General features: G+C 48.2%; 2 protein-coding genes across 5 annotated transcripts in view; one reads left to right on the top strand and one right to left on the bottom strand.

The window, feature by feature from the left end:
- The window catches only part of KIAA1549 (KIAA1549 ortholog), an 88,553-nt gene extending 82,917 nt beyond the window's left edge, over positions 1 to 5,636 (top strand). For all 4 annotated transcript variants that reach the window (XM_069762842.1, XM_069762840.1, XM_069762841.1 and 1 more), the window contains exon 20: positions 72 to 5,636. In XM_069762842.1, coding sequence (XP_069618943.1) covers positions 72 to 299 — 228 coding nt within the window. In that variant the 3' untranslated portion in view covers positions 300 to 5,636. The remainder of the gene's footprint in view (positions 1 to 71) is intronic.
- Positions 5,633 to 17,512, bottom strand: TMEM213 (transmembrane protein 213). Its single transcript, XM_069762843.1, has 3 exons — positions 17,392 to 17,512; positions 11,997 to 12,035; positions 5,633 to 6,128 (listed from the first exon to the last, which is right to left on the bottom strand). Exons 1-3 carry the CDS (start codon positions 17,450 to 17,452, stop codon positions 5,950 to 5,952), a joined length of 279 nt encoding a protein of 92 aa, XP_069618944.1. The 5' UTR covers positions 17,453 to 17,512; the 3' UTR covers positions 5,633 to 5,949.
- Between the last annotated feature and the right edge of the window lie 580 nt (positions 17,513 to 18,092).

The raw sequence follows: 18,092 nt of genomic DNA, 5'->3' as shown, positions 1-18,092 counted from the left end.
TGTGATGGTGGCTCCCAGCTCCCTGCTGTGCCTTAGCTGTCTCTTTAATTCGGGAATTATTTATGTTACAGGGTCACACACATGGAGCCCAAGACTACAGTGGCCCTCAGATGTTCTCCGTGAACAGGGGCCCCAATCGCCAGCCGGGCTCTCATCTGCCCCCTTCCATCTGTTACCCCTCCAGCTCAGCTGAGGACGTCCACCCTGGACACTCTTCCGCCTCGCTCATCAAGGCCATCCGGGAAGAACTGCTGCGCCTCTCTCAGAAACAGGTGGTCGCCCCCACCTACCACAGCTGATAGGGGCTGCACACCACCGGCTAAGTGTCCACTTCCTATGGAAGCCATAGTGGAGGGGAGCGAGGAGTGTCCGAAATAGTGAGAAATGAGAGCAGCGCATCATCGGGCATCAGTGTATGTGAGCAGTCAGCAGCAGCATGAGAGTCTTCATCGGAGATTGTGAAGGGTCATTAGAAACAGAGGCAGGTGATGAGGGCGAGGGTTAGGGATCCATCAGGGTTTCATGGGTGGAACAGGTCAGATTGTGCCGGTCCAGGAGGGCCGTGTTTGTGGTTGTGACTGGAATGTTTCATCTGTAAACAGGACAAGGTTGAAAGAAGAAAGAACAAGACGGGCCAAGAAATGAGAAGAGACGACGGCGGCCGAGCTACAAAAGGAAGGGGTGGGGGCCATGCTCTGAAGTGAGCGAACGCGACGGGGTCCAAGCAACCAGATGAGAGGAGAAAGGGACAGGCCGAGAAGAGGGAATGGGATGGGGTTCAAGCAGCAAGATGAGGAGAAAGGGATAGTTCTAAGCAACGAGATGAGAGGAGAACAGGACAGGCTGAGAAAAGAGAATGGGACGGGGACTGAGCAACGAAATTAGGGGAGAACAGGACGGGGTCCAAGCAACAAGATGAGGGGAGAAAGGGACAGGCCGAGAAGAAGGAATGGGACCGGGTCCAAGCAACGAGATGAGAGGAGAAAGGGACAGGCTAAGAAGAGAGAATGGAATGGGGTCCAAGCAGTGAGATGAGGGGACAGGGACCGAGCAACGAGATGAGGGGAGAACAGGACTGGGTCCAAGCAACGAGATGAGAACAGGACGGGGTCCAAGCAACGAGATGAGAGAACAGGACGGGGTCCAAGCAACGAGATGAGGAGAGAACAGGACGGGGTCCAAGCAACGAGATGAGAGGAGAACGGGACAGGATGAGAAGAGAGAATGGAATGGGGTCCAAGCAGTGAGATGAGGGGACAGGAACTGAGCAACGAGATGAGGGGAGAACAGGACGGGGTCCAAGCAACGAGATGAGAGGAGAAAGGGACAGGCTAAGAAGAGAGAATGGAATGGGGTCCAAACAGTGAGATGAGGGGACAGGGACTGAGCAACGAGATGAGGGGAGAATAGGACGGGGTCCAAGCAACAAGATGAGAGAAGAAAGGGACAGGCTAAGAAGAGAGAATGGAATGGGGTCCAAGCAGTGAGATGAGGGGACAGGGACCGAGCAACGAGATGAGGGGAGAACAGGACGGGGTCCAAGCAACGAGATGAGAGGAGAAATGGACAGGCTAAGAAGAGAGAATGGAATGGGGTCCAAGCAGTGAGATGAGGGGACAGGGACTGAGCAACGAGATGAGGGGAGAACAGGACGGGGTCCAAGCAACGAGTTGAGAGGAGAAAGGGACAGGCTAAGAAGAGAGAATGGAATGGGGTCCAAGCAGTGAGATGAGGGGACAGGGACCGAGCAACGAGATGAGGGGAGAACAGGACTGGGTCCAAGCAACGAGATGAGAACAGGACGGGGTCCAAGCAACGAGATGAGGAGAGAACAGGACGGGGTCCAAGCAACGAGATGAGGAGAGAACAGGACGGGGTCCAAGCAACGAGATGAGAGGAGAACGGGACAGGATGAGAAGAGAGAATGGAATGGGGTCCAAGCAGTGAGATGAGGGGACAGGAACTGAGCAACGAGATGAGGGGAGAACAGGACGGGGTCCAAGCAACGAGATGAGAGGAGAAAGGGACAGGCTAAGAAGAGAGAATGGAATGGGGTCCAAACAGTGAGATGAGGGGACAGGGACTGAGCAACGAGATGAGGGGAGAATAGGACGGGGTCCAAGCAACAAGATGAGAGGAGAGGAGAAAGGGACAGGCTAAGAAGAGAGAATGGAATGGGGTCCAAGCAGTGAGATGAGGGGACAGGGACCGAGCAACGAGATGAGGGGAGAACAGGACGGGGTCCAAGCAACGAGATGAGAGGAGAAATGGACAGGCTAAGAAGAGAGAATGGAATGGGGTCCAAGCAGTGAGATGAGGGGACAGGGACTGAGCAACGAGATGAGGGGAGAACAGGACGGGGTCCAAGCAACGAGTTGAGAGGAGAAAGGGACAGGCTAAGAAGAGAGAATGGAATGGGGTCCAAGCAGTGAGATGAGGGGACAGGGACCGAGCAACGAGATGAGGGGAGAACAGGACGGGGTCCAAGCAACGAGATGAGAGGAGAAAGGGACAGGCTAAGAAGAGAGAATGGAATGGGGTCCAAGCAGTGAGATGAGGGGACAGGGACCGAGCAACGAGATGAGGGGAGAACAGGACGGGGTCCAAGCAATGTGATGAGGAGAGAACAGGACGGGGTCCAAGCAACGAGATGAGGAGAGAACAGGACGGGGTCCAAGCAACGAGATGAGGAGAGAACAGGACGGGGTCCAATTAACGAGATGAGAGGAGAAAGGGACAGGATGAGAAGAGGGAATGGGACCGGGTCCAAGCAACAAGATGAGGGGACAATGGTCTAGCAAGCAAAAGAGACAACAGGACTGGCAGAAAAGAGGAGGCGACGGGGCCAAGCAACAAGAGAAATGGACAGAATGTGGCCTAAGCAATTATAGACGTGGCAAAATGAAGACCAAGAAAAGAAGGGACAGACGAGCAAATTGAGGATGGGAGGGAGGCCAAGCAATGAGGGGAGAGGCTGGGATGGATGCCGAGCATCATCAGGAGTCTATTCGACGGGGTCCCAACATTGAGATAATTCAATGGGGACCTAGCAACGACGGGATGGGACATGGGGCGACAAACAAGAGGAGAGAATGGGATAGGCCGAAAACGTAGAATTGGATGGGATCTTGGCAGTGAGAGGAAGGAACGGAACAGGCCAAGTAGAGAGGATGGGATGAGACAGGGCCTAGCAAGGAGAAGAGAGGATGGAGGCATAGCAACAAGGAGAGACTGGGACAGACGAAGAAGAGAGAATGGGATGGGACGGAACAAGGATCGAGAGGACAGAGGCCCAGCAACAAGAGGAGAGAAGGTGATGGGACGCGGGTGGTCGAGTTTCATGGGGACGGGAAGGAGGCTAAGCAATGATAGGAGTGGGAGAAACAAAGGCTGAGAAAAGAAAGGAGGGCACAGGTTGAGCAACATGAGAATAGGAGTGTGGTCAAGCAATGAGGGGAGAAGCTGGGACATGGGCCGAGCATCAAGAGGAGAGGCTTTGACGGGTGTAGAAAAGAAAAGGGACTGTGGACGATAAACCGGACAAGGGCTGTGGGAATGGGAGTCGAACAATAAGAGGAGAGAGCGGGACAGGCCAAGAAGAGAGGATGAGATAGTGAGGCGGACATGAGAGAGAGAAAAGTAGGTACAGGTCGAGCAACATGAGGATGGGGGGCTTCAACGGGCGTAGCAATGAAAGGATGGGACTGGGGCTGAGAAATGATAGAATGGGAAAGGCCAAGATGGGACAGGGACCAATCAGAGGAGTGGATGGAGTGAAGGCCGAAAAATGAGAGGAGGGAATGTGTTCAACAACCAGATGAGAGGACTGGGGCTGAGCAACGAGAGGAGAGAACAGGACCAGCAGAGAGGATGGGAAGAGACCGGGGTCAAGAAAGACGAGGAGAGAACAGGACAAGGACCGAGACAATGGAGGCTGAGCAACAAGAGGAGAAAATAGGACAGTCCCAAGAAGAGAGGATGGAAAAGACCAGAGTCGGATAATGAGGGGATGGGGGCCAAGCAGCAAGAGAGGGGTACGGGACCAATTAACGAGAGAAGAGAATGTGTGCTGAGTAATGAGGGGATAGGAGCGTAGAAAAAAGGACAACGAGACAGCAGTGATAAACGAGTGGACTGAACAATTCGGAGAGGAGACTATAGGACTGGGAAACAAAAGAACAGGCTTAGGACTAAAATGGGAGGGGACTGAGGCCGAGTAACGAGAGGGAAGCACGGAGGCCGACTAACAAGAGGAGAGGACGGGGGTCGAGTATGAGAGGGAAGAGGACGGGGGTCGAGTAACAAGAGAGGACTGCGGCTGAGTAACGAGAGGAGAGGACGGGGGTCGAGTAACGAGAGGGAAGCATGGGGGTCGAGTAACGAGAGGGAAGCATGGAGGCCGAGTAACGATAGGAGAGGACTGAGGCCGAGTAACAGGAGAGGACTGAGGCCGAGTAACAGAGGAGAGGACTGAGGCTGAGTAACAAGAGAGGAGAGGACTGAGGCCAAATAACAAGAGAGGAGAGGACTGGGGTTGAGTAATGAGAGGAAAGCACGGAGACCAAGTAACAAGAGAGGAGAGGACAGAGGCTGAGTAATGAGAGGAGAAGACAGGGGTCAAGTAACAAGAGGAGAAGACTGAGGCCAAGTAATGAGAAGAAAGGACTGAGGCCGAATAACAAGAGAGGAGAGAACGGAGACCGAGTAACAAGAGAGGGGAGGACGAGGGTTCAGTAACAAAGGAGAGGACGGAGGCTGAGTAACGAGAGGAGAGGACGGAGGCTGAGTAACGAGAGGAGAGGACTGAGGCCGAGTAACAAGATAGGAGAGGATGGAGGCTGAATACTTAGTGGCTCCAGGTGGGTTACAGTGGTATCTGTGGGGTGCAGGGCCTCCGTGTGGCCTGTAGGGGGTGCTGGGGCCCACGTTGGGGCACTGGTTCGACAGTCACATGATCTCGCCTGTTCCTGGTTGCTTCCCCCATGTTGATGACCCGTCCAGCATTGAGGGGTTAATATAAGGTGCTATTTCCGCGCAGCAATATATACCGCCTCCTCGCAGCGACGTCCGGCGTCTGACCTCGTCTGCACCGTCGCCAGGAGGAGAACACCAATCAGCAAATAAAAAAAAAACTTACTGGAAATTTAATGGAAAATCAGAAAACTTTTTGCAAAACTGAACAAAGCATAAACCGGACGGTGACTATTTCCCAGACGTTGTTCTTCTATCGTCCGCACCGTTTCATGTTGTCGCCCTCGTCACGATCCAGTGTGCAGGTCTCCCGGACCGTGATGGGGTTAATCTGTGGCCCTTTGTGTGCGCGGGGCCCCTGGCGTATCTGTGTGGAGTCGCGGGCCCCGTGAACGTGGCCGTGTATAGACATCTTTGTATTGTTATTGTTTTGTCGGGGGGGCTGGCGGGACCAGTCTGGGGGGGACATTTGCTGTGACCTCAGGGCTTTTTAGGGGGGGATTTTTTTTATGTTCATTTTTGTAACGTTAGTCTTTTTTTTTCTTCACTGTGTGCACGTAGTGTGGGGGTCCAGTAACGGGGGGTCCAGTAACCGGGGCTCGTGGCCGGTATTTGGTGGTTGTGTCACTGGTGCATGATATCAATAAAGGAATTCCAGAAGTAAATGATGGAAGATTTTATTTCCTTGTTACATACAAGATGGCGGCAACCTTACAGCTCTGAGGTTTGGGGGCCGTTGTGCCTCCTATTTCACCTCACAATATGGCCGCCTTTCTCACTGTAGCTCGATATCCGCTATGGCTGATGCTGAGGTAATAAATATTAGGCCGCATCTGGGAAAACCGTTGCTCATAGCAACCACAGTTCTACTTTCATTTTTCCAGAGGAGGTTAGAAAGATGGATTTTGATTGATCCATTTCAGTTATTTTCTCCCACATGATACCAGCAGAACCTTTTGTCCGTGTGGAGGTCTCGTCTCATCCCTGGACGTATTCGTATTTGGGCTCGTTCGGCCTCAGGTCCATGACTTTACCAATGCACATGAGGATGATGGTGAAAACCCACAGACTCCAGCCCACGGCAGCCGCGATCCAGCCATAGCTATCCATCCCGGGCATGCAGCAGCGGCTCGCCACGTCACAGAACGTACTGTCCGCTGTGAGGAGGGTAAAATACATGTCAGATCCACCTCATGGCAGGTTATAACAGCCACTTATAATATACTGCCTGTATAACAGGATGATATAACCATCATAACAAGGAATATGTCCCTGCAAATACAAACGTGATATATACAGTGGGTGCGGAAAGTATTCAGACCCCTTCACATTTTTCACTCTTTGTTTCATTGCAGCCACTTGGTAAATTCTAAAAAGTTCATTTTTTTCTCATTAATGTTCACTCTGCCCCCATCTTGGCTGAGAAAAACAGAAATGTAGAAATTTTTGTAAATTTATTAAAAAAGAAAAACTGAAATATTACATGGTCATAAGTCTTCAGACCCTTTGCTCAGACTCTCATATGTAAGTCCCATGCTGTCCATTTCCTTGTGATCCTCCCTGAGATGGTTCTCCTCCTTCATTGGAGTCCAGCTGTGTGTAATTAGACTGATAGGACTTGATTTGGAGCGGCGCCCACCTGTCTATATAAGACCTCACAGCTCACAGTGCATGTCAGACCAAATGAGAATCATGAGGTCAAAGGAACTGGCCAAGGAGCTCAGAGACAGAATTGTGGCACGGCACAGATCTGGCCAAGGTTACAACAGAACTTCTGCAGGACTCAAGGTTCCTAAGAGCACAGTGGCCTCCATAATCCTTAGATGGAAGAAGTTTGGGACCTCTAGAAGTCTTCCTAGACCTGGCCGTCCAGCCAAACTGAGCAATCATGGGAGAAGAGCCTTGGTGAGAGGTAAAGAAGAACCCCAAGATCACTGTGGCTGAGCTCCAGAGATGCACTAGGGAGATGGGATAAAGTTCCACAAAGTCACCTATCACCTCCACCAGTCAGGCCTTTATGGCAGAGTGGCCCGACGGAAGCCTCTCCTCAGTGCAAGACATATGAAAGCCGCATAGAGTTTGCTAAAAACACATGAAGGACTCCCAGACTATGAGAAATAAGATTCTATGGTCTGATGAGATGAAAATAGACCTTTTTGGTGATAGTTCTAAGCGTTCTGTGTGGAGAAAACCAGGCACTGCTCATCACCTGCCCAATTCAATCCCCACAGTGAAACATGGTGGAGGCAGCATCATGCTATGGGGTGTTTTTCAGCTGCAGGGACAGAACGACTGGTTGTCATTGAAGGAAACATGAATGTGGCCAAGTACAGAAATATCCTGGATGAAAACCTCTTCCAGAGTGCAATTTAAAAAAAAAAACTTTTTTGAATTTATCAAATGGCTGCAATGAAACAGAGTGAAAAATTCAAAGGGATATGAATACTTTACATACATACCCACTGTATACAGAGATGCATAAGATCCTGTCTGCAGCCACCAATAGAGAGAGCACCATGTATACAGACATACATGATAATATCCTGTCTGCAGCCACCACTAGGGGGAGCTCCCTGTATACAGAGATACGTGATAAGATCCTGTCTGCAGTCACCACTAGGGGGAGCTCCCTGTATACAGAGATACATAAGATCCTGTCTGCAGCCACCACTAGGGGGAGCTCACTGTATACAGAGATACATAAGATCCTGTCTGCAGCCACCACTAGGGGGAGCTCCCTGTATACAGAGATACATGATAAGATCCTGTCTGCAGCCACCACTAGGAGGAGCTCCCTGTATACAGAGATACATGATAAGATCCTGTCTGCAGTCACCACTAGGGGGAGCTCCCTGTATACAGAGATACATAAGATCCTGTCTGCAGCCACCACTAGGGGGATCTCCCTGTATACAGAGATACATAAGATCCTGTCTGCAGCCACCACTAGGGGGAGCTCCCTGTATACAGAGATACATGATAAGATCCTGTCTGCAGTCACCACTAGGGGGAGCTCCCTGTATACAGAGATACATGATAAGATCCTGTCTGCAGCCGCCAATAGAGAGAGCACCATGTTTACAGACATACATGATAATATCCTGTCTGCAGTCACCACTAGGGGGAGCTCCCTGTATACAGAGATACATGATAAGATCCTGTCTGCAGCCACCACTAGGGGGAGCTCCCTGTATACAGAGATACATGATAAGATTCTGTCTGCAGCCACCAATAGAGAGAGCACCATGTATACAGACATACATGATAATATCCTGTCTGCAGTCACCACTAGGGGGAGCTCCCTGTATACAGAGATACATGATAAGATCCTGTCTGCAGCCACCAATAGAGAGAGCACCATGTATACAGACATACATGATAATATCCTGTCTGCAGCCACCACTAGGGGGAGCTCCCTGTATACAGAGATACATGATAAGATCCTGTCTGCAGTCGCCACTAGGGGGAGCTCCCTGTATACAGAGATACATGATAAGATCCTGTCTGCAGCCACCACTAGGGGGAGCTCCCTGTATACAGAGATACATGATAAGATCCTGTCTGCAGCCACCACTAGGGGAAGCTCCCTGTATACAGAGATATATGATAAGATCCTGTCTGCAGCCACCACTAGGGGGAGCTCCCTGTATACAGAGATACATGATAAGATCCTGTCTGCAGCCACCACTAGGGGGAGCTCCCTGTATACAGAGATACATGATAAGATTCTATCTGCAGCCACCACTAGAGGGAGCTCCCTGTATACAGAGATACATGATAAGATCCTGTCTGCAGTCACCACTAGGGGGAGCTCCCTGTATACAGAGATACAAGATAAAATTCTGTCTGCAGCCACCACTAGGGGGAGCTCCCTGTATACAGAGATACATGATAAGAACCTGTCTGCAGCCACCACTAGGGGGAGCTCCCTGTATACAGAGATACATGATAAGATTCTGTCTGCAGCCACCACTAGGGGGAGCTCCCTGTATACAGAGATACATGATAAGATCCTGTCTGCAGCCACCACTAGGGGGAGCTCCCTGTATACAGAGATACATGATAATATCCTGTCTGCAGCCACCACTAGGGGGAGCTCCCTGTATACAGAGATACATGATAAGATTCTGTCTGCAGCCACCACTAGGGGGAGCTCCCTGTAGACAGAGATACATGATAAGATCCTGTCTGCAGCCACCACTAGGGGGAGCTCCCTGTAGACAGAGATACATGATAAGATCCTGTCTGCAGCCACCACTAGGGGGAGCTGCCTGTATACAGAGATACATGATAAGATCCTGTCTGCAGCCACCACTAGGGGGAGCTCCCTGTATACAGAGATACATGATAAGATCCTGTCTGCAGCCACCACTAGGGGGAGCTGCCTGTATACAGAGATACATGATAAGATCCTGTCTGCAGCCACCACTAGGGGGAGCTGCCTGTATACAGAGATACATGATAAGATCCTGTCTGCAGCCACCACTAGGGGGAGCTGCCTGTATACAGAGATCTACTATATAAAGCTGAATGTGTGTGTGTGTGTATGTCCGGGATTGGCATCTGCACCGTTGCAGCTACAGCCACAAAATTTTGCACAGTCACACGTCTGGACCCCGAGAGCGTCATAGGCTATATTGTGAGGAGAAATTTTTACCCCGCGTGTTCCAATTCACCAAACAATTTTGCCCCTATCTACATAATGGGGAAAAAAAGTGAAAGGAAAAGTGTTGGAAGCGTCGAAGCTACAGCAACAAAATTTTGCACAGTCACACGTCTGAACCCTGAGAGCATCATAGGCTACGTTGTGAGGTGAAATTTTAACTCCGCGCTTTCCAAATTCACCAAACAATTTTGCCCCTATCTACATAATGGGGAAAAAAAGTGAAAGGAAAAGTGTTGGAGGCGTCGCAGCTACAGCCACAAAATTTTGCACAGTCACACGTCTGGACCCTGAGAGCGTCATAGGCTATGTTGTGAGGTGAAATTTTAACCCCGTGCTTTCCAATTCACCAAACAATTTTGCCCTATCTACATAATGGGGAAAAAGTGAAAGGAAAAGTGTTGGAGGCAAATTGACAGCTGCCAGATGTGAACAAGGGGGACTTAAAGAGTGAGAGCGATGGCGCCAAAGAGTATATACCCTACAGTTACTAAGGTGGGGCCCCGACATGAGATACTCACCACACATGGGGATATGAACACACACACAAAATGCGCCACACACTACCACGTGCTTGAACACATATACCACCCTCAGCACACATTTCACCACACATACACCAACCTCGCCACATAAAAGTCGAAACACAAAAGTCGCCGCTCAAAACTCGCCACGCGCAAAACTCGCCACATGCAAAAACTAGGCTCACGTAAAACTCGCCACAAGTGCAAAACTCACCTCATGGAAATCTCGCCACACGCAAAACTTGCACACGCAGAAAAATTGCCACATGCACAAAATTTGCAACACATGCAAAACTAGGCTCACACAAAACTTGCACATACTCAAAAGGCACCAGACATAAAACTCGCCATGCGCAAAACTTGCTGCACACAACTTGCTACACTAATCTGTCACATGCAACTCGACACACAAAAAGTTGCTACACGCATGTTGCCACAAAAAACTCATCTCACAAAAGTCGCTACATGCATGTCCCCACACACAACTCAACACACACAACTTGACAAACGAAACTCGCCCTAAAACACACACAAGTCTGGTATTAGCCTTCAAAAATAAAAATCTGATTAATAAGCAGACAAACTACAAGAGCAACAAATGTACCATATAGGAAATACGGCAGCTGTCAGTCACATGACCTGTCTATTATGTGTATGTGTGAGCTAATATATACTGCCAGGGGGAGGGCTTCCTGTTGGCTGGGGATTTATCAGGCTGCCAATTTATCTTACAAATACTGAGGTAAAAATACTGAGCAAATAACGTGTTAACGAGGTCTAATACAGGAGATCACACAGGTATATACTATATACAGGGGAGATGACACACAGATATATACTATATACAGGAGAGATGACACACAGGTATATACTATATATAGGAGGAGATGACACACAGGTATATACTATATAGAGGAGGAGATGACACACAGGTATATACTATATACAGGAGGAGATGACATACAGGTATATACTATATACAGGGGAGATGACACACAGGTATATACTATATAGAGGAGGAGATGACATACAGGTACATACTATATACAGGAGGAGATGACATACAGGTATATACTATATACAGGAGCAGATTACCTACAGGTATATACTATATACAGGAGGAGATGACATACAGGTATATGCTATATATAGAAGATGACATACAGGTATATACTATATACAGGAGGAGATGACACACAGATATATACTATATACAGGGGAGATGACACACAGGTATATACTATATACAGGAGGAGATGACATACAGGTATATACTATATATAGAAGGAGATGACATACAGGTATATACTATATACAGGAGATGACACACAGCAGGTATATACTATATACAGGAGATGACATACAGGTGTATACTATATATAAGGGAGATGACAAACATGTATATACTGAGGTGAAAATGAGAGGTGTGAGGTGAAAATGAAAAGGTGTGAGTGCAAAATGAGAGGAGTGAGGGAAAATAGTGTAGTGATCGGAAAATGACAGATGTGAGGTCGAAATGACAAGTGTTAGGGGGGAATGAGAGGAGTGAGGGGGAAAATGAGAGGTGAGGTGCTATAACTAACCACAGATATTTACTATGCCCAGGCAACGCCGGGCTCTTCAGCTAGTACAAGATAAAATTCTGTCTGCAGTCACCACTAGGGGGAGCTCCCTGTATACTGCTTTATTGGTGGTGACTATAGGTGAGTTCTGCACATCATCGGGTTCTTTGGATTTGATCTGAGAAAGGATCTATCACTTTTCTATTCCTGTGTGGCGTAAAGATGTTCTGCAGCCGGATTTGAAATATTTCTATGAGTGATTATGGAGCCGCTCACCTGGACACTGCAGCAAACTTTCCACTGTATCATTTGAGGCTGAAACAAGAAGAGAAGAGACTGTTACCCACAGGTGAATATTGCTGGACACATTGTATCGGAGCCATCCTGGGTGGATACGGCAGAGTAAGGGGGTCCCTTATAGAGGATTAGTGGGGAGTGTGTAAGATTACGGGGTACGCTTTCAGATTAGAGCAGAGATGTTAATACACACATGGTCAAAATTGAAAGTTTGGACAAAGTGACGACAAACCTTCATATTTCTAAAAAAAAAATGTTTAAAATTGAGGAAGTTTTCACATATCAAATATAATGATGACATTTTTCATATGGAAACAAACTTAAAAGCGCCCCTGTCAGCAGGACTGTGCTCAGTGACTACAGGCAGTGTCAGGTCAGTGCCGTTATGCTGATTACACTAATACCTGGCGATGAAATCCGTCTTGTGGTTCTTGTGCAATCTTTATTTTCAGTTTTGAGTTAATTATATACTTGTGCTCCAGGGCGGGGCTGTGGGAGGGGCTTTATGTGGTGCTCTGATTAGGGATTCATAATGCAGACTGCTGACAGGTCACTGATCCCTCACTGACTCGCCCCTAATTTACATAATAAATATATGTACAGACCCCTGCGCCGCAGCATAATCACATGTATACTGTGCACAATCCTGCTGACAGGGGCATTTTAAAACAGTTTTCCCATAAATACATTTTAATTGCAAATAAAAGAGCCCCCAAACACAGTATTACACCCCCACTGGGAATTCCTTCAGTCACAGTATGATGACCCTACTGTAACCCCCAGTCCCTCCCGACAAAGAATGGTGACCCCATCACAGTGTGATTCTCCAACTGTAATCACCACATAGTCCTCCATACAGTATAATGCGCCCACAGTCCTCCATACAGTATAATGGCCCCACAGTGCTCCATACAGTACAATGGCCCCACAGTGCTACATACAGTATAATGGCCCCGCAGTCCTCCATACAGTATAATGGCCCCACAGTGCTCCATACAGTATAATGGCCCCACAGTGCTCCATACAGTATAATGGTGCCTCAGTGCTCCATACAGTATAATGTGCCCACAGTGCTCCATACAGTATAATGTGCCCACAGTGCTCCATATAGTATTATGGCCCCACAGTGCTCCATACAGTATAATGGCCCCATAGTGCTCCATACAGTATAATGTGTCCACAGTGCTCCATACAATATAACGGCCCCACAGAGCTCCATACAATATAATGTGCCCACAGTGCTCCATACAGTATAATGGCCCCACAGTGCTCCATACAGTATAATGGCCCCACAGTGCTCCATACAGTATAATGCCCCCACAGTGCTTCATACAGTATAATGGCCCCACAGTGCTCCATACAGTATAATGGCCCCACAGTGCTCCATACAGTATAATGGCCCCACAGTGCTCCATACAGTATAATGCCCCCACAGTGCTCCATACAGTATAATGGCCCCACAGTGCTCCATACAGTATAATGGCCCCACAGTGCTCCATACAGTATAATGCCCCCACAGTGCTTCATACAGTATAATGGCCCCACAGTGTTTCATACACTATTATGGCCCCACAGTGCTCCATTGAATATAATGCGTCCACAGTGCTCCATACAGTACAATGGCCCCACAGCGCTACATACAGTATAATGGCCCCACAGTGCTCCATAGAATATAATGCACCCACAGTGCTCCATACAGTATAATGGCCCCACAGTGTTTCATACACTATTATGGCCCCACAGTGCTCCATTGAATATAATGCGTCCACAGTGCTCCATACAGTACAATGGCCCCACAGCGCTACATACAGTATAATGGCCCCACAGTGCTCCATAGAATATAATGCACCCACAGTGCTCCATACAGTACAATGGCCCCACACTGCTCCATACAGTATAATGGCGCCACAGTGCTCCATACAGTATAATGGCGCCACAGTGCGCCATATAGTATAATGCGCCCACAGTGCTCCATACAGTATAATGCGCCCACAGTGCTCCATACAGTATAATGCGCCCACAGTGCTCCATACAGCATAATATCCCCCAGTGCTCCATAGAATATAATGCGCCCACAGTGCTCCATACAGTACAATGGCCCCACAGTGCTCCATACAGTATAATGGCGCCACAGTGCTCCATACAGTATAATGGCGCCACAGTGCGCCATATAGTATAATGCGCCCACAGTGCTCCATACAGTATAATGCGCCCACAGTGCTCCATACAGTATAATGCGCCCACAGTGCTCCATACAGCATAATATCCCCCAGTGCTCCATAGAATATAATGCGCCCACAGTGCTCCATACAGTACAATGGCTCCATAGTGCTCCTTACTGTATAATGCGCCCGCAGTGCTCCATACAGTATAATGGTACCACAGTGCTCCATACAGTATAATGCACCCACAGTGCTCCATACAGTATAATGTGCCTACAGTGCTCCATACAGTATAATGTGCCCACAGTGCTCTATACAGTATAATGTGCCCACAGTGCTCTATACAGTATAATGTGCCCACAGTGCTCCATACAGTATAATGTGCCTACAGTGCTCCATACAGTATAATGTGCCTGCAGTGCTCCATACAGTATAATGCACCCACAGTGCTCCATACAGTATAATGCGCCCACAGTGCTCCATACAGCATAATATCCCCCCAGTGCTCCATAGAATATAATGCGCCCACAGTGCTCCATACAGTACAATGGCCCCATAGTGCTCCTTACTGTATAATGCGCCCGCAGTGCTCCATACAGTATAATGCGCCCACAGTGCTCCATACAGTATAATGCGCCCACAGTGCTCCATACAGCATAATATCCCCCCAGTGCTCCATAGAATATAATGCGCCCACAGTGCTCCATACAGTACAATGGCCCCATAGTGCTCCTTACTGTATAATGCGCCCGCAGTGCTCCATACAGTATAATGCGCCCACAGTGCTCCATACAGCATAATATCCCCCCAGTGCTCCATACAGCATAATATCCCCCCAGTGCTCCATAGAATATAATGCGCCCACAGTGCTCCATACAGTACAATGGCCCCACAGTGCTCCATACAGTATAATATCCCCCCAGTGCTCCATAGAATATAATGCCCCCACAGTGCTCCATACAGTACAATGGCCCCATAGTGCTCCTTACTGTATAATGCGCCCGCAGTGCTCCATACAGTATAATGTGCCTACAGTGCTCCATACAGTATAATGTGCCTACAGTGCTCCATACAGTATAATGCGCCCACAGTGCTCCATACAGTATAATGCGCCCACAGTGCTCCATACAGCATAATATCCCCCCAGTGCTCCATAGAATATAATGCGCCCACAGTGCTCCACACAGTACAATGGCCCCATAGTGCTCATTACTGTATAATGCGCCCGCAGTGCTCCATACAGTATAATGCGCCCACAGTGCTCCATACAGTATAATGCGCCCACAGTGCTCCATACAGCATAATATCCCCCCAGTGCTCCATACAGCATAATATCCCCCCAGTGCTCCATAGAATATAATGCGCCCACAGTGCTCCATACAGTACAATGGCCCCACAGTGCTCCATACAGCATAATATCCCCCCAGTGCTCCATAGAATATAATGCCCCCACAGTGCTCCATACAGTACAATGGCCCCATAGTGCTCCTTACTGTATAATGCGCCCGCAGTGCTCCATACAGTATAATGTGCCTACAGTGCTCCATACAGTATAATGTGCCCACAGTGCTTCATACAGTATAATGTGCCCACAGTGCTCTATACAGTAAGATGGCCATTTTATACAATACTAAAAAGAGAAACATTGCAGAGGAATAGAATACACAAGATTACAGAGGTGTTTTATGCCAGATTATAAGAGCAGAATGGAGCAGATTACAGGGGTGCGATATTCCAGATTATAGGAGCAGAACAGATCAGATTACAGGGCTATGATACACCAGATTATAGGAGTAGAATAGATAATAATTAATAATAATTTTATTTATACAGCGCCAACATATTCCGCAGCGCTTTACAAATTATAGAGGGGATTTGTACAGACAATAGACATTACAGCGTAACAATAAACACAGATCAAAATAGATACCAGGAGGAGTGAGGGTCCTGCTCGCAAGCTTACAATCTATAGATCAGATTATGGGGTGCAATATTCCAGATTATAGGAGCAGAATACATCAGATTACAGGGGTGCGATATTCCAGATTACAGGAGCAGAATAGATCAGATTACAGGGGTGCGAAATTCCAGATTATAGGAGCAGAATAGATCAGATTACAGGGGTGCGATACCCCATATTATAGCAGAATAGATCAGATTACAGGGGTGTGATACCCCAGATTATAGTAGCAGAATTAATCAGATTGCAGGGGAGCGATACCCCAGATTACAGGAGCAGAATACATCAGATTATAGGGGTGCGAAATTCCAGATTATAGGAGCAGAATAGATCAGATTACAGGGGTGCAAAATTCCAGATTATAGGAGCAGAATACATCAGATTACAGGGGTGCGAAATTCCAGATTATAGGAGCAGAATAGATCAGATTACAGGGGTGCGATACCCCAGATTATAGGAGCAAAATAGATCAGATTACAGGAGTGCGATATTCCAGATTATAGGGGTAGAATAGATCTGATTACAGGGGTGCGGTACCCCAGATTATAGGAGCAAAATAGATCAGATTATGGGATGCGATATTCCAGATTATAGGAGAAAAATAGATCAGATTACAGGGGTGGGGTACCCCAGATTATAGGAGTAGAAGAGATCAGATTACAGGGGAGCGATACCCCAGATTATAGGAGCAGAATGAATCAGATTACAGGGGTGCGATATTCCAGATTACAGGAGCAGAATAGATCAGATTACCGGGGTGCGGTACCCCAGTTTATAGGAGCAGAATAGATCAGATTACAGGGGAGCGATACCCCAGATTATAGGAGCAGAATAGATCAGATTACAGGGGAGCGATACCCCAGATTATAGGAGCAGAATAGATCAGATTACAGGGGAGCGATACCCCAGATTATAGGAGCAGAATAGATCAGATTACAGGGGTGCGGTACCCCAGATTATAGGAGCAGAATAGATCAGATTACAGGGGAGCGATAGCCCATATTATAGGAGCAGAATAGATCAGATTACAGGGGTGCTGTACCCCAGATTATAGGAGCAGAATAGATCAGATTACATTGGTATAAAGTATCAGATTAGGGGTCTGCATTATGTCAGATTACAATATCACCTTGATATTAAAGGTAGTGTATACTCGCCAGTCGTACAGCAGACCTTGGATCTGGATTATTTAGTTCCTGTTGGTTTTGTGCCACAGATTACAGGGATTACCAGATATCAGTAATCATCTCACCTGCCCAGGACTCCTGGATGTAGCAGAGCTGGAGGAGGAGGAGGACGACGGTGATCTTCATACTGATCCCTGCACTGACGATGTGACTGCGCAGCTGGAGGGGACACCGGTGCGTCCTGGGTCCGCCCCCAGCTCACCTGTCAGTCCTGGCTCCGCCCCCAGCTCACCTGTCAGTCCTGACCCCGCCCCCAGCTCACCTGTCAGTCCTGGCCCCGCCCCCAGCTCACCTGCGCTCCCTACAGAGGAGAGGGCAGACAGTTCTGCAGCTTTCACCTCCTGTAACATCTCTGCTTCCAGTCAGTGAATGGAAACTCCCCAGCAGCACAAATCTCCCTTCTGATACAATGTATCAACTGCAACAATCTATCATTCTGGTGTCTGCATTGTACAAACTGGAATCAACTGTAACAAACCCTCAGCTGTGAGAAGTATTGGGTCAGGAGTGGCCACATCAGTCGTCCCCGGCCTGGAGAGGAGGCCAGTGAGCCTGGTCTGACCCCCTGGCCTCCCCGGCTCCTCTGCGGAGGCGTACACCCACAAACAGGTCGGATTCTGGGTCTAAGGCTGCCGTCACACTATCAGTATTTGGTCAGTATTTTACATCAGTATTTGTAGCCAAAACCAGCAGTGGAACAATTAGAGGAAAAGTATAATAGAAACATCTGCACCACTTCTGTATTTATCACCCACTCCTGGTTTTG

Source organism: Ranitomeya imitator, chromosome 4, assembly GCF_032444005.1.
Source record: "Ranitomeya imitator isolate aRanImi1 chromosome 4, aRanImi1.pri, whole genome shotgun sequence".
NCBI classification, from domain to species: Eukaryota; Metazoa; Chordata; class Amphibia; order Anura; family Dendrobatidae; genus Ranitomeya; species Ranitomeya imitator.
This window is presented reverse-complemented; position numbering and strand designations above follow the sequence as displayed.